Source organism: Hyaena hyaena, unplaced genomic scaffold, assembly GCF_003009895.1.
Source record: "Hyaena hyaena isolate Hyena2069 unplaced genomic scaffold, ASM300989v1 scaffold_956, whole genome shotgun sequence".
In the NCBI taxonomy this organism is placed as follows: domain Eukaryota; kingdom Metazoa; phylum Chordata; class Mammalia; order Carnivora; family Hyaenidae; genus Hyaena; species Hyaena hyaena.
In genome coordinates, this window is record NW_024081590.1 from 517,400 (window position 1) to 540,497 (window position 23,098).

At 36.1% G+C, this 23,098-nt stretch overlaps 1 protein-coding gene across 1 annotated transcript in view; it reads left to right on the top strand.

The window, feature by feature from the left end:
* The first annotated feature begins 352 nt into the window (after window positions 1-352).
* ZC2HC1A (zinc finger C2HC-type containing 1A) overlaps window positions 353-23,098 on the top strand; it is a 50,678-nt gene continuing 27,932 nt past the window's right edge. Inside the window, exons 1-5 of the mRNA XM_039221186.1 lie at window positions 353-506; window positions 11,164-11,237; window positions 13,328-13,444; window positions 20,033-20,174; window positions 21,978-22,126. Of these exons, the coding sequence (XP_039077117.1) occupies window positions 353-506; window positions 11,164-11,237; window positions 13,328-13,444; window positions 20,033-20,174; window positions 21,978-22,126 (636 nt within the window). The remainder of the gene's footprint in view (window positions 507-11,163; window positions 11,238-13,327; window positions 13,445-20,032; window positions 20,175-21,977; window positions 22,127-23,098) is intronic.

Here is a 23,098-nt window from a genome sequence, read left to right on the forward strand (position 1 = left end):
GGACGCGTCTTTGGCTCGCTTGTTCGCGTATTGTCCTCAGAGAGGGACAAAAGAGAAGACACACCTGCACGGACCGACCGAGGGACTGGTGAATGGCGGACCGTGAGGAGCTGAGAGATTCTAAACCGGAGGATAAGGTGTGAGAGAAACAAGTCTGCAGTCAGGGGAACAAAGGCGTCGTTGGGCGGCAGTACGCAACCTGAAGAGGGTTAGGCTTACCGGGAGGGAGAAAGACCGGGAAAGCTCTCAGCCAGGAGGCGGCAGAGCAGCAGCTGCAGGAGGCGCGCCTCCCCGTGAGCCCCCGCTGCTCAGGAGCCCCGCCCCGCCAGCGTCGGGCCAATGGGAGCCCGGGATGTTAGCGGGTGGGAGGTGCGGCCCGGTTGCTACAGCCGGAGCTGGGCGGTGGCGGCGGCGGCAGCGGCGGCGGAGGCGGTGGCGGCTGCTGCGGGTGCTGCCGGAGGAGTCTCGCGGAACCCGAGGCGGTGGCGCCATGGAGGGACTGGAAGGTGAGGAGATGAAGGGATGCGGGCCGGGCGGTTGGAGTGGGCCTGCAGCAGCCAGAGGTGCCCAGAACAGCGGTACCGGGGAAGCAAGGGCGGGTCCGGAGTGGTGGACCCCGCCGCTCCTCCCGAGGCCCTAGCAAGCGGTAGCCCGGCAGCCCCCGACACGGTGGAGCTAATGATCCTCTGGCTGCCCGGCTTCAGACGGTCTTCGGCTGGGGTTCCTCACCGGGAGCCTGATATGCCTTGGGCATCTGCCTGCCAGTCTCTTCCCTCTTCTGGTCTGCCTGATTCCTGCCCTTTTGGTAATCGCAGACTCCGGACAGATTCTATTTTTCTTGCAAAGTAGACTCTTCATCATTGTCCATGGGCTCCCTACCTCTAGCCTTTGCGGGGGGCCCTCGGGGTGTGTTTCCAGCCTCTGGCTTCTGACACTGTCCTTGGCCAGTTTCCCTAGGTAACCGTTTTTCTATCTGTACCGCATCTTCTGTCGGAGGGATGCCAAGAGCATCTCCCAAGCAAGTGTCACTGGCCAGGTTTAGAGCCGGGACAATAGATTAACGGAAGGATTTAAGACTTACTCATGACAATTCTGTAAGGAAGAGCCAGCATTGATTTCTTATCTTTGAGTTTATCCTTGTGCTGTAACCATGACTCCAGATTTTGCTTTGTTCCCAATTATTTCACTTCTCTATTATTTTTATCCATTTTATCCTCTGTAATATAGCATTTCCTAAAAACAACAAAGGGGGAAAAAAACCAACCAACGTTGGCAACAAGAGTTTCAAGATTATTTTTCAAATTATGGCTAATTCTTCCCATGAAGAAGTCTGAAGAATTGAAAGATCCTGTTGTCTTGATAACCCCTCCCCCCTCTTTTACATAGATTCAGGTGGAATTAAAACTAAACAGAAGCACTGAGCCCTGTATTGTTGCATGCCGGAGAGCAAATTATTTCATGTTATGTTATGAAAAGTAATAACTGGGAACTTTTTGCAGTTACCTAAGGTCACCAAAAAACAAGTGTAATGATGAGTATGATAGTGTTTCATGCTTTTGCTCTCATAGTAAACAGCTTGAGAATGGTAGATAAGAATTATGATAAATTTCCCGTTTGTGGGCAGCTGCAGTATACTGTTAGCAAATGAAGGTCTTGTTCTTTGGTCATTTAATTTAGGGAGACTGTTAAACTTTCATGAAATAGGAATTTTAATGATAGCATTCCTTACATTCAAGATATTTTTTTAGAGGACTCCTAGAAGCATCTTATTTTTTTTAATTTTTCACATGTTTGTTTATTTTTGAGAGAGAGAAAGAGCCTGAGTGGGGGAGGGGCAGAGAGAGAAGGTGACGGAATCTGAAGCAGGCTCCAGGCTCCTAGCTGTCAGCACAGAGCCGGATGCAGGGCTCGGAACTCACTAACTGAGATCATGACCTGCGCTGAAGTAGGAGGCTTAACCAACTGAGCCACCCAGGTGCCCCGGCATCTTAATATTTTTTTAAAATATATTTTGAAATATATGGTGGTCTTATAAAATAATGGGTAGGATCATGGGTTCTGGAATTTTCATGAAGTTATCAAAACATACTTAAAGTGCTTTAAAACAGTTTTTCTGCAGATTTTTATTACTTTATCCAACATTTGTAATTAAAGCAAAGATCTTCATCTGCTTTTTCTATGCCAAGCACCTAAAACAGTGTCTGACACAGAGTGAGTACTTAATAAATATTTGTTGTTAGATAAATGACTTTGTCTATGAAGGGCACCATTCTAGCTCTGGAGATGTAGCAAAAAATATAAAATCAAAGCTCTGCTCTCATTAAGTCTGTGATTCAATGAACCTTACATTTTAGATGTATTAAGATGTTACTATTGAAATCTTAGTAAGAATGCTTTTAAAATATAATGAAAGCCTATTATAGTACTCAATTACATGGATGGAGAAATACATGTATTCTGATGTAATATGGTATGTTATGAGGGGCATGTTTTACGGGCCCCGCTTTTGATGTATCATGATAAATAGTAACTTGCTTTTTACTTTTTGTTTTCGTTTTGTTTTGTTTTTAAAACAAAATGAGTTATGGGGCACCTGGGTGGCTCAGTAAGTGAAGCGTCCGACTTCGGCTCTGGTCACCATCTCATGGTTCATAGGTTCAAGCCCCACGTCGGGCTCTGTGCTGACAGCCAGCTCAGAGCCTGGAGCCTGCTTCTGATTCTGTGTTTCCATTTCTCTGACCCTCCCCTGCTCACACACTCTCTCTCTCTCAGAAATAAACAAAACATTAAAAAAAGTTCTTATCAGTAACTATAATGTGTTTAGTTCTAATGAATTAAGTTAAAATATATTTTCTGTACAGAAAACCAATTGAATATTAGTAATTTCGAGCTCTAATACAATAAGAGCTCTGAGAGGTTTTGTTGAAATTAGGACAGTGCCTTTCTTTTTTACTTCTTTTTTAAAATCAGTCACTATTAGGTCCTATTTTGCAAGGATTGAAGTTTGAGTCTTAAGGTTACCATTTATTAATTTATTTATCCATGCCTTCATTTAATAAACATCAGTTTTAAATAAGATAAAGTTTTATCCTTCTTGGAAGTTAAAGTCTGTCACTAACCAGTGTCTAATAAACATTATGTTGCAGTGTCCAGTAGAAAATCTTGAGGAATTTGCTCAACATCATAGTAATTGAGCACATATTGTACTGTTAGGCATTAGACCCATGTTCCTATTTTACACCAGTTGAAACTGGAATAAGCTTGATTATAAAACCAGAAAATATATGGGCTTCTTAAAAATTCTATTGAAGATTATTGTACTCTTTTAAAAATCATTTGCATATAAGGCATGTACTGCTTATGTTATTTTTGGTCTTCTGGGACTTTCATGTTTCCTGGTCGTTAAGAAATGTGATATTAGTCTGAACACAGTATTTCAAAACTAAATATAAATGATTACTCATGATTTTTGTGTAGTCTGTATATGAGCACTTCTGTGTTCTGTCTGTAATTAGAGCAAAGCCTTTAATTCCTTTTCACCTAAGTCTTGTGCCCAATAGGTATACTTAAGACCAGCAGAAGTAGTTCTAGATTTGGGAGAGTTCCAGTATTTCCCAAGCTTTTCATCCTTAAAGTGGGAAAATGATCAACTTTAAATAGTTTTAATCAATACAATGTTGTCATTTCTTTCATAACATCTGGGTAAGTGGTTACTAACAGTTGTAACAGAGATCAGGCTGCCCATTCCTTTTGTGAATTACTAACTTAGTAGGTCTTAAGTGTACTGTCCTCTAAAACCTCATTAGAAGTCAAATTGTTTTTCTCTAAGGTAGCCTCTGATTTAGTTAAGACAAGCATCCCTGTCCCATTAGAGTTTCCTTTTTGTTTTGTTTTTCCCTAGTCCAAACACATACTAATTTACTGAGTAATTCTTCATCTTTATTAATTCATCTTGCATTCATTGTTTTGTTTTTTGTTTTTTGTGCTGAGTTGGAAACTAGATTTAATAGCCATTGTATTTGAGAGGCTTATGTTTGGATCATTGCTTTGTTTCTATTTAGCTCTGTGATTTGGTTAATCTGAACTTCAGTTTCCTTGGCTATAAAAAGTGGGTCTGTTAAATACCAACCTACCTGAACTATATTAAGATTAAATGATGTCACAAATATAAAGCTTTCAGCAAAGTGCCTACTACAAAGGGAGCCCCCTCAGTGCTTGTTTATTGGATGGATAAACTCCTAAGAAATGTGTTAGGAGCTTAGGAGTGATTCAGTATAGGTAAAACAGCATGTTTGGAAGGTGTTGTGGGTGGTCTCATTAGATGGCTATGGCAGCAGGATAGATAGACTGGACAAAGAAGAGACTGGAAATACATACATGTGATGATGATTTGAACTAAAGCTCAAGTAGCAGGAATTATAAAGGGAGGGTAGGGACACCTGGATGGCTCAGTCAGTTAATTACCTGACAACTCAGGACATAATCTCACAGTTCATGAGTTCGAGCCCCATGTTGGGTTCTGCACTGACAAGTGTGGAGCCTTCTTGGGATTCTCTCTGACCCTTTTTCTCTGCCCCCTGCTCCCCCACCCCCAGCTCGCTCGCTCTCTCTCTCTCTCTCTCTCTCTCTCTCAAAATAAATAAATAAATAAATAAATATATTTTTTAAAGGGAGGATAGATTTAGAGGATATTTCTGAGACAGAGAGATGGATATGACTGCCGTTAGTGAGAGGGAAAAGGAATAAAATATAAAGGGCTATCTAACTTGAGCTAAGAGGTAATATTAATATCTTTAACCAAGAGGAAGACAAGGGGAGTGGGAGAAGTAATGAGTTTGGCTTTAGAACTTTTAGTGCAGTACTTGGAGGCTATCTATTGGTAACTTGGAAGTGTTTATCTGGAATAAATAAACATTTTCATATAAGTGACAGCAAGTAGATCCACTCACCCAGGAAAGCTGTATATAACAAAATGTGGAAAGAAGCTTGGGAGGCTTTGATGCTTTAGGGTTGAACAGGAAAGGAAATTGGAGTAGGAAAAAGTCTGCAAAGAGATTCAAAAATTAGCAAGAAGGGAAAGTGGTAAGAAACTAGTATTAGTGAATATGTGCCAGAAAAAGCTTATAGCACCAGATAATCCTGAAGGTCTCAGTACTGACCAGGTCAAACTCTGCTTAGCTTCTGAGATCTGAAAAACTTGGGCATGTGAGGGAGAAATATCATTGAAGCCAAGAGAGAAAGGACTTTAAAGATGGAAGGGATTGATCAGCGTGCTTCATGCTATAGAAGGATCCAGTAGGATGAAGACTCAAAAGAGGGCTTTGGATTTGATAATATATTATTATTATTATATGAAAGTAGGCTCCATGCTAAACATGCAGCTTGAACTCATGATGCAGTCATATGCTCTACCCCTTGAGCTAGCCAGTTGCCCCTGGATTTGGCAGTTAGATTCATGGGTGGTTTAATTCCTTGTTTATTTCTTTTTATTTTTTGAAGCTTATTTATGTATTCTGAGAGAGAGAAAGAAAGCACAAGTGAGGGAGGCCAGAGAAAGACAGTACCAAGCCTGTTGTGGAGTTCATACTCACAGACTATAAGATCGAGACCAGCAGGTCGCTTAACAGACTGAGCCACTCAGGCGGCCCTGGTTCCTTGTTTCTTAGGGTCACTACTCTTAAGTCTTCTCATTAAAGAAGACTTTAATGAGTCTGATCCTACCCACGTTCCAAGCACACATAGCACTATGACTGTCTTCTCTCTCCTTACTCAGCTCTGTTTTTCTACATCGTGCTTATCACCACCTGACATTTTATATATTTCATTGTTTTTATTTTTTTCCTGTTAGGAGGGTAACAGGAAAAAAGCTCTGTAAGATCATCTGTGTTACCTCATAGAACAGTTCCAGTGTCATGCTAGGTGCTCAACAAATACTTGTGGGATCAACAAATTGATCTATTTTAATATAGTGTTTAGGCCTGGGGCGCCTGGGTGGCTTAGTTGGTTAAGCATCTGACTTTCGCTTAGGTCATGATCTCGCAGTTCGTGGGTTCGAGCCCCGCGTCGGGCTTTGTGCTGACTGCCAGCTCAGAGCCTGGAGCCTGTTTCAGTCTGTGACTCCCTCTCTCTCTGACCCTCCCCTGCTCACGCTATTTCTCTCTCTCTCTCTCCTAGAAATAAAAAAAAAAAAAAAAAAAATTAAAAAAAAAAATATAGTGTTTAGGCCTGATAAAATTTGCCTGCAATTCAGATAGGGAGAGAAAGGGAAGTAGAGAAGAGCGAGTCAGTAAGTGTAAGGTAAGCACAAAAAAATGTGCTACTCAAGACATTGGTCCTAAAATATCTCCTAGGTCAGAAGGGATTTCTGTTGAGGAAATACTAATATACTAAGTCTCTTTTTTAAGACTGAGGAAGTTCTGCTCTAAGATCACCCATTTATTTAATATGGCATTTTCCAAACATGTGACCATGGAGCAAAGTATTTGAGGCTGAATGGTCAAAGTAGAAATGACTAGTCAGGTACAGACTGAGTAGGAAAGGAAGTGCAACCAGAAATGGGTTATCAAGAAAATACAAATCACTCTGAGATCAAGAAAGTGCTTCAGAGGGACGCTTGGGTGGTGCAGTCGGTTGGGTGTCGACTTTGGCTCAGGTCATGATCTCACAGTTCCGTGGGTTCGAGCCCTGCGTCGGGCTCTGTGCTGACAGCCAGCTCGGAGCCTGGAGCCTGTTTCAGATTACGGGTCTCCCTCTCTCACCTCTCCTGCTCACATTGTCTCTTTCTTTCTCTCAGAAATAAATAAAACATTAAAAAAAATTTTTTTTTTTTAAAAAAGAAAGTGCTTCAGAGAGAGGTAGAAGGTAGAAGTTGTGGTTAGAGAGAGTGCTTGGGCATTTTAAGAGTTGAAAGGTGGACCTTTACTAAATTGTTTCAACAGCGGTTGTTTTTGCCAAACTGGAGGGATGGACTAAAGACGAGTGGAGGGTGAAGGTTATGTGTTGAGTAGCTTAACTGTGAATGTCGAAATGTTGAAATCTAGGATGGGCTGAATGAGGAAAATCTTGTGAGATATTAGGGATTGTTGACCTGGATGTAATTAGATTTTGAAAAGAATTGTTGGAAGAGGGTGGTATAACAGATGCTATGTCCTTCAAAAGGTTTTATTTATTTATTTATTTAATAGTTAATTTATTTTTGAGACAGAGCATGAGTGGGGGAGGGGCAGAGAAAGAGGAAGACGCAGAATCCGAAATAGGCTCCAGGCTCTGAGCTGTTAGCACAGAGCCTGATGTGGGGTTCAAACCCACGAACCATGAGATCTGACCTGAGCCAAAGTTGGACGCTTAACCAACTGAGCCATCCAGGCACCCCAGAAAGGTTTTATTTTAAAGGTTGGATTCAGATGAGCAGTGACCAGAGGTGAGGAAATAGGCTGCACAGAGGCCAGAACTGTTCTTAATGTCAAGATTTCTTTTCTTTTCTTTTGAAAGAATGCTTTCCTATTTTTAAATATATACCTTTTAGAATATCATAACTATCTTAGATAACAACATACAATTTCACATCTCTATATAATATATACCTATACATTTATTACATAATATGTATATAATATTTGTACATATATATTATATCTATATAGGATACATATCTAATAGCATTATATAAAGATACCTTTTCAAGCCTTATGGTGCATGTTTGAAGTTGCTAAGTACGGTAATGCATAACAGAATCAACACTGTGATAAATTTTACAAGGAGAGGTTAGCTTCTTGAGAGTTTTAGAATATTAAAGTACTTTATTTACTTGGTTTTGTCCATTAGTTTAAGTGCTTCTTTCAACAGTGCTTGCTCTCTGCTACAATAGTCCCCCCTCTGCATATCTTCTCTACTATATTTTTATAAGCCTCACAATTTGCTAGCTTTTGCAACTCAGGACAGATTAGTGGAGTTTACCTGCATGCACTGCAGAGTAGTATTTTTTTATTTCACTGGTTGTGAAGCATTTTTATATATTTCATCTTAGATGATCCCTTAAATTTTAAGGTAGATTGAGCAGATAATATTCTCATTTAACAAATGTAAAACAGAAGCTATTTATATGATTAGTCATACATTTTCTTCTTCAAGACATTTCCGAAAAGGAGAGAGACATCATGTTCTTTGCAACAGTTCCTTGCAGATTCTCAGTTCTGTATGTAGACAAATGGAAGTGATTTCCTCAACATTCTACATGCTATCTGAAGCATTCATTCCACCATCTGCAATGGTCAATTGGTTTAATCATCCTTATGTATAACCAATTTTTTAAATTTAATACCGGTAAGAGAGATACTATCATACACATACTTTTCTTCTTAATGTGGTCTTAAGATAGATTTCATTAGATAAATATAGTACATTTATTATGATATATTAGAGGCCATGAGGCCATTTAACCTAACTTTCTCATTTTATACAAGAGGAAGCTTATCTTAATCTTAGGTGCCTGGGGAGCCACAGTTCTATGTGATAGAGCTGGGGCTTGAACTTAAACTATATGAAACAAATTCTAGTGCCTTTTCTGCTAAGCTATCTTATCTTTTAATGAAAACCATTACAACAAAATTTGACTTGGTAACTCTGAACCTAAGCTGCTTATCATGACTTACTGGTAGAAGGGGATGTTGACACTAACATACATACACACTATATTTTGTGAATTACAGGGCAGTGCTCTATGACCAGTTAATATAAGAGGGAGGATATTATAAATTTATATTTTTATTTATTTTGAATGAAGTAATGACTTAATTTTTTTTCTTCTTTGAGATAATTGTTTTTAAGTGCTTTCTCTTTAATGTGGTTTCCTCTTTTATGTCTTTTAGAAATAAAGATTTTTTTTTTCCCTTTAAAGACAATTTAAACATAATTCCCTTTAAAGACAATTTAAACTTGTCCCAGGAGTTGGAATTTATTATATGTTAGTATTGTAGTTGCTCTTACAGTAAAAAATGGAAGATGATTTGATTCTTAGGTATAGTGAAGAAGTAATTCATGTAGACTATTAGCTTTATAAGAATAATGGTTGTGTTATTTCATGCTTTTGTCACTATTACTTGGTATGTGCTTGGCAAGTAGTGGATGCTCTCATAGGCAGTCACGTTATTTCCATGGTTTGAATTTATTTTTCTCAATAGTTAATTTTTATTAAATTTTGTTTTGTCATCTATTTAACAAGGAGATACTGAAATATACTCTCAAGCAAATAAAATATGTGATCTTTTTTAAGATTTTGTATTAATGAATTTTTAAATCAGTGCTTAGAATTTAAAAGAGTGTATGAAAACTATAAATAAGCCAGCTTAATAGATTACACATCATGTGGCATCACTTTGACATTATATATACATCCTAATCTTAACGTAGGTAATGGATTCTATCCAGCAACTGCCTCAACTTTTTCGATAGTTAGTGGAATTAAGTCTCTGTAAAAGAGGTTGCTCTCCCTAAATAAACTAACATGTGGTATTGAAGCAGGACAAATCAGGCAAATCTTAGCTTTGCTTTTGTAGTGGCCACTGCTTAATTGACACCATAGAGACGTTGCCTCCATCTGAGATGACAGATACTTACTATCTACCATTAAAATAAGGTAGTTGAGTATTAAGACAATGAGAGAACAAAAACACAGCCATTTTTCTGGTACTGTTTGATTGTATTCTCAAAAATGTCTATTTTGATTCTCCTGTTCGTTTTCTGTGAACTCACTAAATGCTCCGGAACAAATTATATGAAGTCCTAATTGTACTTTTTTCATGAGTTTATTTAGGTTACTTCTTTAAAAAATGGCTTTCTATTTGTATTTCATGTGATAAAACAATCAGTAAAATATTCATCAGAAAATATGTTTAAGATACAGGTTCAAGTATCATTTTTAGAAAATTACAGCTATGAAAATAAATTTAGATTTGATGATTGGCTAGATAATAAAATGACAAATTGACTCAGTTATGTAGAATTCCAAAGAACATAGTTGTTGTTTTTTTAATCAATTTAGTAACAAAATGTGTTATATGAAAATGTGTGATAGATGTATTAACTTTTGATTGAGTAAAAGTTTCAGATCCTTGTTTCTTATTTAAAGAATTGTGCTCTTAGGTCAGAAATCTCAATTTTAATATCTCCATTGAATCTTAATATAATATTGTATGTGTAAAATAATGAACAATTCATATAATAAAAGCAGCATATTAACTAGATAATTTTTTCTTTAAAGCATTATACTTCCTGTTGTCTGGTATTAAGCAGAACAAGATTCTTTATATCTTAGACTCCCTAGATCATCTTAGGAAGTCATCTCACTGATCACCAGTGTTACATCTTAATGCTTTGAGGATTAATAGTATATAATATTAACCTTAAACTTTTTTTTAAGGTTTGTTTACTTATTTTGAGAGAGACAGAGAGTACGAGCAGGGGAGGGTCAGAGAGTGAGGGAGAATCCCAAGCAGCCTCTGTGTGGACAGTGTACAAAACTCCAACTCACAAAAACCTGAGATCATGACCTGAGCCGATATCAAGAGTCAGACACTTGGTTAAGTGCACCCAGGTGCCCTAAGAGAAACTAGGTTTTTAAAGTTTGGTAATTTACAGTAGAGATAGCCTATAAGTTTAGGGACTATAACAAATTGGTTTGGTTACAGTTAAAGAAAACTAGATATTTCCAGCAATATATTTTTGGTTATCCTTAAATCATGACTTCAGTATCTGGCATGACCTTTTTGCCACTGACAACTTGTGGTTATCTTGTGCCAATTTTTATCAATAATATTGCTTATTCCAAAATGAAACAAGACATTTCCACAAGAACTCACAACTTACATGTGAAAGCAAGGGAAGGTATTAATATTTGCAACTTTCATAATTTTAGCAAAGAATTTATTGATTAAATTATTTCTGTTTAAGGGTTACCTGGGTGGCTCAGTCAGTTAAGTGTCTGACTTCAGCTCAGGTCATGATCTCACCATGGATCCAAGCCCAGCATCGAGCTCTGTGCTGACATCTCAGTCTGGAGCTTGCTTCTGATTCTGTGTCTCCCACTGTCTCTACCTCCCTCCCACTCACACTTTATCTCTCTCTCAAAAATAAATAAACATTAAAAAAAATTCTTTTCTGTTTCAGAAAATGGAAGTGTCCAAGTTGGAGAATTGTTACCGTGCAAGATTTGTGGAAGAACATTCTTTCCAGTGGCATTAGTGAGTACCTTTTTCCTTTGGGTTATGGCAGATCTGTAATTGTTTGATACTTCAGACCAACCATTACAGAAAGAACCTCTTTGGGATAATTTAAAGAGATACTGACCAGTGTTCTTTGTTCAAGAGTATCAGTTCCATCTATGTATTTCTTCCAGGATGGTCTCTTTCCTTTAGAGTTTGGTCTTCAGAACTACTGTGCTAAAGTGTTCCTCTCTAGGAATATAAAGAAAAACAAAACAAAAACTCTGAGAAATACATAATAATATATTTAAAGATAAAGAATGATATGATGTCTGGGTTTTGCTTTAAAGTACTTCAGGGAAAAAAGCTAGTATAAATGACAAGATTGCTGAATTGTTGGTAATTGTTGATGAGGAAAGAGGAGTTCATGACACTGTTCTCTTAATTCTTAAATATATTTGAAATATTCCAAAGAAAAATTGTTTTCAGTTAAAAGTGGTAATTTTAGATAGCTGATATACACAAATAGAAGCACTTTTAATTGATTTTAATATAAAATAGCCAACTAACTAGAGAATAAGGGGGAAATGCCTATGTACATTGTTTTTGTACTTTAAATATAAATATACATTTATTAATATTTTGATGTAGATAAAGGCTTTTCTTTGAATACAGATCTACTGACTAGAGTTCTGCCACAATCTAGAATGCCTGTTACTATTTCTAGTTTGTTTCTTTAAAGCAAAATGAGGATTTAATGATCCAAAATGTCAGACAATGGAGTAGTTTTAAATAATAACAACTATAACAGCTTTTTTTCCTTTGTCCTTTAAAAACGTCTTGCCCACACTTAACCCAGTGATTCTTTTTTCTTGTTTCTGTTGTCAATTCACTGTTTTTCAAACCTTTTTCAAAGCATTAAGCTCAGTTTATATAGGAAAAAGTTGCTCTTTTTGCCATTTATTTAATTAAATAATCACTGTTTGGGAATAAGCACTATATACTTTTGACATATACAACACAAGTGAGCATAGACATCTATTAGGAAGTTGCCTGTTAGCTACACTTTTATTTTTTATACATATTTAACAAATTTTTATTCCAATAGCTATAATTACAGTGCTTGTTAAAAATGAAAACTGAAAATATGTACGTAGAACAATTGATTTCTAATAGTGTATTGAAAATTTAAGAGGCTCCATGATACCAAACCAGCCAGTTTTGTCTGAGGTTTCCTCTTTTCTCAGATCAAGTTCGACAGTTCTAGTTTTTTCAGTGTTTATCAAAATACTGAAGGAAAAAAACGTGCATATAGTGCACTGATGTCATTTGTTAACAGGTTTTATTTAGGGGAGGGGGAATGATTATTTATCCATTAGGTTAACTGGAGTCAGTTATGAGAGATTCCATTGTAATGTCCTTAAAAATGAATACATTAAATATTGAGTGAATGAGTTGACAGCCGTATTAAAACAAAACAAAACCTATAGAAGTGGAAGGACAAACAGCTCAAGAAAAATCCTTGGGAAAGAATGGCAGAAAACTTGAGTTCCAGAAGGGAAGAAATAGATGACTGTGGAGGAAGGACACAAATCAGACCACTGTGTCCTACCATTTTGCATTAACTTCACATTAACATACTACTATTATGTTAATAACTTTAGTAGACCAGACTACTACTATTGTGTTAACTTTTTGTAATCCTCACACTAATGCAGTCTGTTTACATTCTTTTTCTAGTATCAATTTTCATGTATTTAGTGAAGTAGGTAACTTTTTTTTTTCACTTAAATAGCTACAATTTGGTTATATTACTTTTCCTTATTCATAGCAGTGTGAAAACTAGAGTATGCAATAACTCTTAATAAAATTTTGGAAGAGAATTTTTCTATACTTTCTTGTATGTAGTATTTATACTTGAGAAAGTTATAGCATGCATCAAATATACTTTTTAACAATTTTAGTTAAAGCAAAATATGTCTTATTCATGTTTTATTTATTTATTTATGTAATGTCTGTTTTATTTCATCTTCCAGTTTTTAAATTGGTCTCCGATGGCAATTTAAAGTTTTATAGAATTCTCTTATATAGAAAGGAAAATGATACATTGTATTTATTCATCTTGACAGAAAAAACATGGACCCATTTGCCAGAAAACTGCCACTAAAAAACGGAAGACTTTTGATTCAAGCAGACAAAGAGCTGAAGGAACTGATATTCCAACAGTAAAGCCTCTTAAGCCTAGGGTAATTACATAGCTTTTTGAATAGTATGAACTTTGCTGCTCTGTATATTGAAAAAGAAATTGTAATTATCTGTTGTGCTAAGATTTAAAATTAAGGAGAATTCTGATTCATGTTTTCAGTTTAGAAATGATCAGAAAATTGTTTATTTTAAACTTCTGCAAAGAGAAAACCAAACTACTCTCTCAAAACCTATTATAGTAAGGTTTTTATAGCATTGGAAAGCCGAGATAGATAGATAACTATCTATGGTTTATTGAAATTTTTGGAGGCAGTGGAAGATAGTGGGTATGAAAATGAAAGCTGGCTCAAGAGCAGACTGCCTGGATTTAACCCTTACTCTGTTACTTAATCTGTAAAGTGGTGATTGTAATGGTAGTATCTATCTTGTGGGGTTCTTAGGAGGATTACATTGAGTTTACCCATGATAATCTCTCAAAAACTGTTAGTTATCCTATTACTTTTTAAAGGAGAAGGGTTCCAAGAGTGAAAAAATTAATCCTCAGATAAATTTTTACAAAGTAAAAACCATTGCTTTACATTAAGCAGTTTAATTTCTTGGTACTTAAAATTGTGGTTTATGGAATAGTAATATCATCACTATTTGAGAACTTGTTAGAAATGCAGAATCTCAGGTTCCACCCAGATATACTGAATTAGAATCCGCATTTTAACAAGATCCTTGGGTGAGACATATTCACGTTAAAGTTTGAAAATCAATGTATTAGGACTTTTTTCCCCTTCCTGTTTTCATAATTCTTTCCTTGTCCATGTATTTTGTGAATTTGACTATGATATCCCTTGGTAATGGTCGGTTTTTGTTGAATCTAATGGGAGTTCTCTGTCTGTCTCCTTCCTTTTTGATGTCTGTCTCCTTCCCCAGATTAGGAACATTTTCTGCTATAATTTGCTCACATAAACTTTCGGCCCTTTTCTCTCTCTTCATCTTCTGGGACTCCTGTGATGCGTATATTATTCCTTTTTAATTAGCCACTGAGTTCTCTAAGTCTTATATTGTGATCTTTTACCTTTGCTTCCCTCTTTTTCCCTGCTTCCTTATTCTTCATAATTTTATCTTCTATATCGCTGATTTGCAGATCTGCTTTGTCCGTCCTTGCTCTTGTGGCATCCAAGATTGCTTCTCGGTTATAGCATTTTTTATTTTGTCTTAACCAAATTTTATTTCTCTTATCCCTGCAGAAAGGAATTCTATGCTTTTTCAACTGCAGCTGGTATTCTTATTATTGTGGTTCTGAATTCTAGTTCAGACATATTGCTTATACCTCTGTTGATTAAGCCCCTGGCTGAAATTTCTTCCTGTTCTTTCTTTTGGGGTGAATTATTTTTGTTTTGTCATTTTGGAGGAAGAAAAAAATTAATAAAATAAAAAATTAAAATTAAAAACAAAACAAAATATCAAATAAAGAAGGCTAGATCCAAGATGTGTTTTGTTCTGCTTGTTGAAAGAAGCTTGCTAGAATAGAGAAAGAAAGGGAAAGGAAAGAAAACCAAAGCTAAAAAAATTTTTTAATTAAAAAGAATAATAGAATAAAATGAAATAAGATGAAATATAATAAAATATTTTAAAAGATAAATAAAATAAAAATAAATTTTTCCCTTTATCCAAGAAAGAGGAAGAAAGAAAGAAAAAAAGAAAACAATTTAAGCAAAAACAAAGAAAACGAGTAAATGAACCAGCAAACAGAAAGAAACCTGAATGAAGTTACATCCCATTTCCCCTAGAACTGAAACTATGAAGCCCTCTATACTCTGTACACTAAGCAAGGGGTGGGATTTGTGCTGGTGTTCTAGGGGATGTGCTTGGAGGGCTCAGTTGGGAGGAGCTTGGTATAACAGCTCTGTTCTCCACTAGGTGGTGCTGCTTAGCTTACTAGGGTAGATCCGTGTGGTGCCTGTGTGTGTGAGAAGTGGAAATGGCTTCACCCAACCCCCTAGTCTCTGGCACAGGAACTTGACACTCTCAACGACCTGCGATCAAGCACCCATCCTTTGTCTCAGGCTTCCATCCACTCCATGCCTCAACCCTGTCCATGTCCAAGCTGTCAGCTTGCCAGGCGGCACCTCCCTCTGGAGTTTTATCTCACATGGGGTTGTGTTTCAAAACTCCACACTTTAAAGACCCCAGAGGCTTGGACCTACACTAACTCTCTGGTAGAGGGTTTTTCTCAACAGTGGCCGGGTGCTGGCTTGCCCCAGAAAGCATTCATGTGATCGCACAGCAGCAGAGGTTCAGAAATGATAGCAAATAACAATGCACGGCCAGTTCCAGGTTTCACCGCACTCTGGTGTCTTTGTCCCAATATAAGCAAACATGGCTACTCGCCAGGGTCCGCTGGGACCTTTGCCTGTGGGAAGGCCATATGGCCTCTGCCAAATGCACTCCAAGCAGGGGAACTGCTTCTCCATGAGTGGCACATAGATCCCTCAGACCCCAGTACCTGCTCCTAGGGATTCACCCTACTTCCTCCCAAGCTCTGCAGGGCACTGAGTCCCAGAACTTCAGAGTCTGCACTCCACTGTTTATAGAATCCTGGTGGTATTGAAACCCTCTCCTTTCTTCCCATCAGTGGTTATGGAGAACAGATTTCTTGTTCAGTCTCCTGCAAGTGTTTTCTCTCTTTCTCTCCAGCTGCTTTCAGGGGAGTGCTTTTCTTGCAGGATCCTGATGCACTGCACTCTCCCCCTTCTCTTTCTCTGTTCTCTTTGCAAAAAACAGCTCTTTACCCCCCACAGCTTTTCTCTCTCTCAGTTCACCTCTTTGCACCACGTACCTGCTGAGTTCTGTGGCTCAAATTATGCAGATTGTTGTGTTAATCCTCATCAATTTCCTAGGTGTTCAAAATGGTTTGGTGCTGATTTAGCTGAGTTTCAGGGACAAGACAAGCTCAGGGTGTCTATGCTGCTTTGCCATCTTAACTCCTCCCCCTTGAAAATCTGTATATGTGTATTATCATAGTGTAGTCCTCTATCTTCATCTTTATCAAGGAAATCCTAAAAAGTCATAAGCAGAGTGGAGTAAAGCAGATGTAAGCTTCATTTTGGGAAAAACTAAAGATAGGCCTAATCCACAGGCTACAAAATATTTGTAAGGGCTGCCCAAAGCAACTGAGTTCCAGGAGAACCTACCCACAGAGGAAGCGTACGAAGTTGTTGAGGGACCCATGGCCCAGAGTGGGAACCTGACACCTCAAAGGAGAAGGGTATCTCACCTTAAGTGTGATTCCGTAAATGAGAGGAGTCTAGTCAGGAAGTATATATCCCTTGTTTACTACAGCCAAAGTAGGAACTGGGTTGAGTACAGGACCCTGGAGAGCCAGGAACTGGAATGAGCCTGGCTTAAATTGAACAAAAGCCAGAAAGGAGAAAGTAGGGAGAAAAGGCACAGAGAGTTGAAGAGGCCCAATGGCAGAAGATCTCCAAAAGCACTAATGAAAAGAATACCCATTCTGAAGGTAAGGGGCCCACTCTAAAGACCTAGGTCCTTTTTTTTTTTTTTTTTTTTTTTGAAGTGGTAAGTGTGGTTATTAAGGGAAGCATGGCTGGCAGCAGTAGCCTTCCTGGACCCAGGTTGTTTTAGAGACGCATGAGAAGTGTGTCTTGTAATCATGGAGAGGCCTTATTTGCATCTGTATCTGGTGCAAAAGAGAAGAGAGCTATAGGTCTGTGTAGCCTGAAAGGGGACTGTGGACCTCTCCTTCTCTGCAGAACCTCTTGTAAATAGCTATATCAGGAAAACCTAATTCATTCAATGATGAATAATAAAAACACTCAAGGGTACTATGAGAAAAAAAGGTACAGAGGAGCACCAAAACTTACCAGTAGGTGAGTTATACTCATGGAGCAGATGAATGTTGTGATCAGACCTTTCACCATTAAATAAGAAACTTTAAAGAATCACTCATCTCCAGTATTCCAAATTTGTTTATATTTAGTTAAGATTTTGCATGTATCTTCATAAAAGAGGTAAGTTTGTAATTTTCTTTTTATCAAATTTTTGTTGCTTTTGTAAACTAGTTGGAAAGTTCTTTTTTTTTTTATTGTTTGAAAGAGTTTTAGAGTATTGATGCTATTTCTTTTTCTTTTTTCATTTTAATTTTTAATTTTATTTATTTATTTTGAGAGACACAGAGAGACAGCATGAGTGGGGAAGGGGTAGAGAGAGAGAGGGAGAGAGAGAATCTTAAGCAGGCTCCCTGCTGTCAGCACAGAGCTCGATGCAAGGCTCCATCTTATGTACTGTGAGATCATGACATGAGCTGAAATCAAGAGCCAGACACTCAACTGACTGAGCCACCTAGGCGCCTTGGTGCTATTTCTTTCTTAAATATCTGTAAGAATTCAACAGTAAGGCATCTGGGCCAGGAGTTGTCTAGAGGTTTTTAAATAATAGATTCATTAAAAAAATTAATGTAATATAAGACTGTTGTGATTTTCTGTTTCTTCTGGTATTTCTTTTATGGTGTTTGTCAAGGATACTATCCACTTAATGTTGTCAAGTTTATTAGCCTAAGGTCCATTATAGCATATATCTTCATTTTTCTTCATGTTTATAAGAACTCTGTTGTGTACTATTTTCCATTCCTTGGTATTTGTGTTTTCTTCCCTTACTAGTCTTGCCTTATTAATGTTTTTAAAGAACCATCTTTTGGATTTTGCTGATTTAGTGTATATTCTTGACTTAAAAAAATAAAGACATAATAGGGATAGTTGGGTATTTCAGTAAAATGACAAAATAAACCTATTGTAGCACAGGTGGCAGCACGATGCATAGTAGAAAGACACTTAGAGTTAGCATTTAAAGACAGGAATAAGATTAAACTCTAACCAATATAGTAATTGCTATAACTGACACAGATATTAGAGGCATAAGGATTAGAAAAAAGAAAGTAAAAGTAGCATTAATAGGAGAGGATATGTCTGGAAAACTCCAGAAAATGAACTGATAAATTATTATATACAGTAAGAGAAGCCAGTGAAATAATGATATAATGCTAACATACAGAAATTACTAGGTTTCATATTTCAGTAAACCCCTTGAAACATAAAAAAGAAGAAAAGACTCTATAAAAAATAACACAAAATAGAAAATATTTAGGATTTATATGGGTATAAGGTATAAGGTGTACATTATGCCTTATAAAGTATGAGACTTCCACAAATTATACTTTAAAAAACTGAAAGACACAAATACTCCTTTAAATGGAAATATTATCTCATGTTTTTGGATAGGCAGGTTCAACAAAATAAAGATATTAAGTTCCTTACGTTGTTGTTTATAAATGTAATGTTTAATTTTCCAGTTAAGATATAATTTTAAAAAGTTAGATAAGTGGATTCTAAAGTTCATATGGAAAAAAGTAGAATCAGAAAAGATTGAAAAAGAAGCAGCATAAAGTAGGGTTAACCTATCAGAAATTAAAATATTTAAACATATCTCACCGACGGTGAGAAAAGTCAGTAAAGGATGCGGAGACTGATAGCTGCATAGCCATGTTAAAACCAACAAATAAAGTTGAATCCATACATCACACCATACTTCATGATAAATTCCAAATGAATAAAAGATTTAAAATTTTAAAATAAAACCATGAAAATTTAGGGGGGGAAACATGGGAAAATTCCATTTACCTTGATGTGAGGATGGGTCTCGCTAACAGTGACTGTGTATCTGGAGCTCATAAAAGAAATAATCTATATTTTAAAAATAATTACTAATATAAGAAGAGCCTTAGACAAGCTCATAAAATACCCATATTGTAGGGGAGGGGTGCAGTTAGTCTCCTATAAAGAGTTAACTAGAAATTGTTAGAAAATAAGACCAGTAACCCAACAGGTAATTTGATCAGGCATATAAATAGATAACCAAAAAAAAAAAAAAGGCAGCGCAAATGGTTCTTTATGATTCAAAAAGATTTCTACTCATTCTTTATAAGAGAAAAGCCAGTTAACCGGACAGAATTATTTTTCACCTCTCCAGTGAGTTAAAAAAAAAAAAAAAAAAAGTTTAATAACATACTCTGTTGGAGAAAGTGTGGGAAAACAGGGAAAGTACACTGTTAGTGAAGCTTAAATGGATATAACACCTACAGAATTTAGCAATGTTTATAACACTGTTTATAATAATTACAATTGTATTTTAAAAATTGCATATAATAAAATTACGTAAAGTTTCTTTTTGAAATTATAAATTTGGGGAGAAAATCACTTAAGGACTCCTAAGAAGAGAACATTTAAAATAATATAGCATTTCCTCAAGTTTTATTTCAATTAATTTTAATTTTTATTTTTTTAATGTTTATCTACTTAGAGAGAGAGAGAGAGAGAGTGTGTGTGTGTGTGTGTGTGTGTGTGTGTGTGTGTGTGAGTGAGTGCAAGCTGGGGAGGAACAGAGAGAGGGGGAGAGAGAATCCCAAACTGGCTCAGTGCCTAGCCCAATGCAGGGCTCAGTCTCACAACCATGAGATCATGACCTGAGTCGAAATCAAAATTTGGATGCTTAACCGACTGAGCCATCCAGGCACCCCTCAATTCATAAAATAAATACTCTGAAATGGTTTTTTCTTTGTATAGCCTGAACCACCAAAGAAACCATCTAATTGGAGAAGAAAACACGAAGAATTCATTGCCACCATAAGAGCAGCTAAAGGCCTTGATCAGGCACTTAAAGAGGGTGGAAAACTTCCTCCTCCTCCTCCACCTTCTTATGATCCTGGTATGTGGAATTTTGTTGACAGAAATGTTCATATGGAAAGAAAATACTAATCGAATTTTTATAATTTTAAGTTCTTATTAAAGTTAATTTATAATTATAGAACTTGATGAGGCATAAGCTTTAAAAGTTTAACTGTAAAATAATGCTGATTTTTCCAGACATTTAGGCTTATAAAGACACATCAGTATCGAACATAGAAATTCATTATTTTCTTTATTTCAATACTCTTATTTAAACATAAAGCATTATAATATCATTTGAAACATTATTATAGTAACTTTCAAATGTTGATATGCCAGGAAATATTTGAAGATGCTCACTATCAATTGAAATGTAGTCATCTGGTAAGATTCACATTGTTTTGTTGCCTGATATCTTTGGTATCTTCTTATCTGGGAAGGAAAAAAAAAAGTACTATTGTTTCAAAATGGTACATTTTCATATAGGGAAACCACCATAAAAATTTATTTACCTAAATTGTGCCTTAAATTCACATATTACTATATTTTCTTCATTAGGTAGATAAAAGTTGCTTATCTGTTATTACCAAAAGTAAGGTAAGGTGCTGGCAACTTCTATAAGATATTGAGATACTGAAGGATTTGAAATAACACAATTGACACTTTGACATTGGCTGTTAGAGTACTCTGAAGAGGTAGTTATTTTAGTATAACAAGTTAGCTGCATTAAATTGTGTTAGTATTCTTACTGAGATTTATTTCTCAGTAAAGAAAAGTCTTATAAAGTAAGTCAGGGGGATGAAAAGTACAGCATAGGGAAAAGAATCATAATGCTGTAATTACAATTATAGTGACAGATGATAACTACACTTACTGTGGTGTCAATTGAGTAATGTATAGAATTGTGGAATCACTGTTGTTGTACACCTGAAACCAATGTAACATTGTATGTCAGTTATACTTCAGTATTAAGATTTTTTTAAAAAAGAAGTCCTTTAGAAAACCTAGATACGATCATTTTTAACATTTTGTTGTAGTGGAGAGGTTAACTATTTCTATAAAGGGCCAGATCATATTGTAATGAGGTATATTTTTATCTCTTTCATCTGTTGGGACTTCTAAGAGAAAACTGTGTAAAGTCAATCAAACTATTTCTTGATAGTTTTACTCTACTATTATCATTTTTTTTTTAAGTGAGAGTTCTATCAAGGAAGAAGGGCAGAGGGAGGGACAGAGAGACGGAGAGAGAGAGGGAGAGAGAATCTCAGGCAGGCTTCATGCTTAGCATGGAGCCTGATATGGGGCTCTATCTCACGACCTTGGGATCATGACCTGATCTAAAATCAATAGTTCACGAGTTGGACACTCAACCAACTGAGCCACCCAGGTGCCCCAACAATTTTACTCTAACTGAAATGAAAAATTTTAACAGATGAGCCCAAATTTTAAAATTTATTTTTAGTGTAATGTGTTATTACTGCTTAACTTAGTCTCCAGTATAAAAATATGTATATATGATGAAAATATAAGATATATTATAAAGGCAAAGTATTTTTTCCTCTACTTATTCATTCTTTTGTACTAAGGATTTATGTTTTAGGTTTTGTTCCCCTCAAATAAGATTCTAAGCTGGGAGGAAATCAGAATTTACCATATACTAGCAGACTTTTTTCTTAAATGTCTTTACCAAGTTTAATGGTCAGGTTGGTGATTATAAGGAAATGACAAGTTTTGCTTATCAGTTTGCTTTTGTTACACATCTTGAATTACTCTCCACAAAAACTTATAGTTCTTTTTGTTTCACTTTAAGAATTATGTTATTTGTTTCTTTTTTCTGTTTTAGATTATATTCAGTGCCCATATTGCCAGAGGAGATTTAATGAAAATGCCGCTGATAGACATATTAATTTCTGTAAAGAACAAGCAGCACGTATTAGTAATAAAGGCAAATTTTCTACTGATACCAAAGGAAAGGCGACTTCTCGGACACAGGTGAAATGCTCAATTATTTCTACAAATCAATGAGAAAATAACTCAGTTTTATAATTTTTTGCATATGTTTTACAGAACATTTGACTATAGTTTTCTCACCTGCTACTGTTCGGGGACTTAGTAAAAAATTTGAATGTTTAATTGATAACAAGTAATTAAAATTATTAATATTAAATGAACTTGAGCTTATACAGATTTGAAAATACACAGGTTGATAAAGGTTTAAAGAAAAGGTAAGAAAACTAGTTAAAAAGTAGGTGAAGCATACTAGGTGAAACAAGAGAGGTTAGGAGTGAGAAAATGGCAGTAAAAATCCACATTTTAATCATGTAAGTACCGAATGTTTCCTTGTTATATGTGACCATACACATGGGAGAGTTAAGTCCTGGGGTCAAGACCTACTGCTACTTCAGAACTTTCAGGCAAGTAACATTTCATGTAGAAGAGCCTTTTTTTCTTCATCTGTGAGGTAATCTATGTGATTTTTGTGAGAAGCAAATGAAATGGAGTATGTGAAAGCAATTCTAGAGCCATAAACCATGGAAAGATTTTGTTATATGAAATGTTACAGGACTGTTGTTTTTCATTAAGCATATTGTGACAAAGAAACTTTGATAATGTCATACTTTTAAGCAAATTTCATTTTTCACAAAGCTTTCATTTACAGTTTATGTATTTATTACTATATCTTCATGCATAAAACATCAACATTTGGTTTGGAACTGAAAAGCCTATTAACTAATTTTGAATCATTTTGTTTACTTTTCTCAGTATCACTGACAAGAAAGTGGAAAGCACATCAGCTATTAATAATCATAAAAATATCAATAACCCTCTTTACACCCTATCCAAATGCTGCCTTTATTTAAATATATAAACTACTTTTCTATATTTATTTAAATCTTTCTACAAGATTGCTCTGTGGAGCCTGGGTGGCTCAGTTGGTTGGGCATTCGACTCTTGATGTTGGCA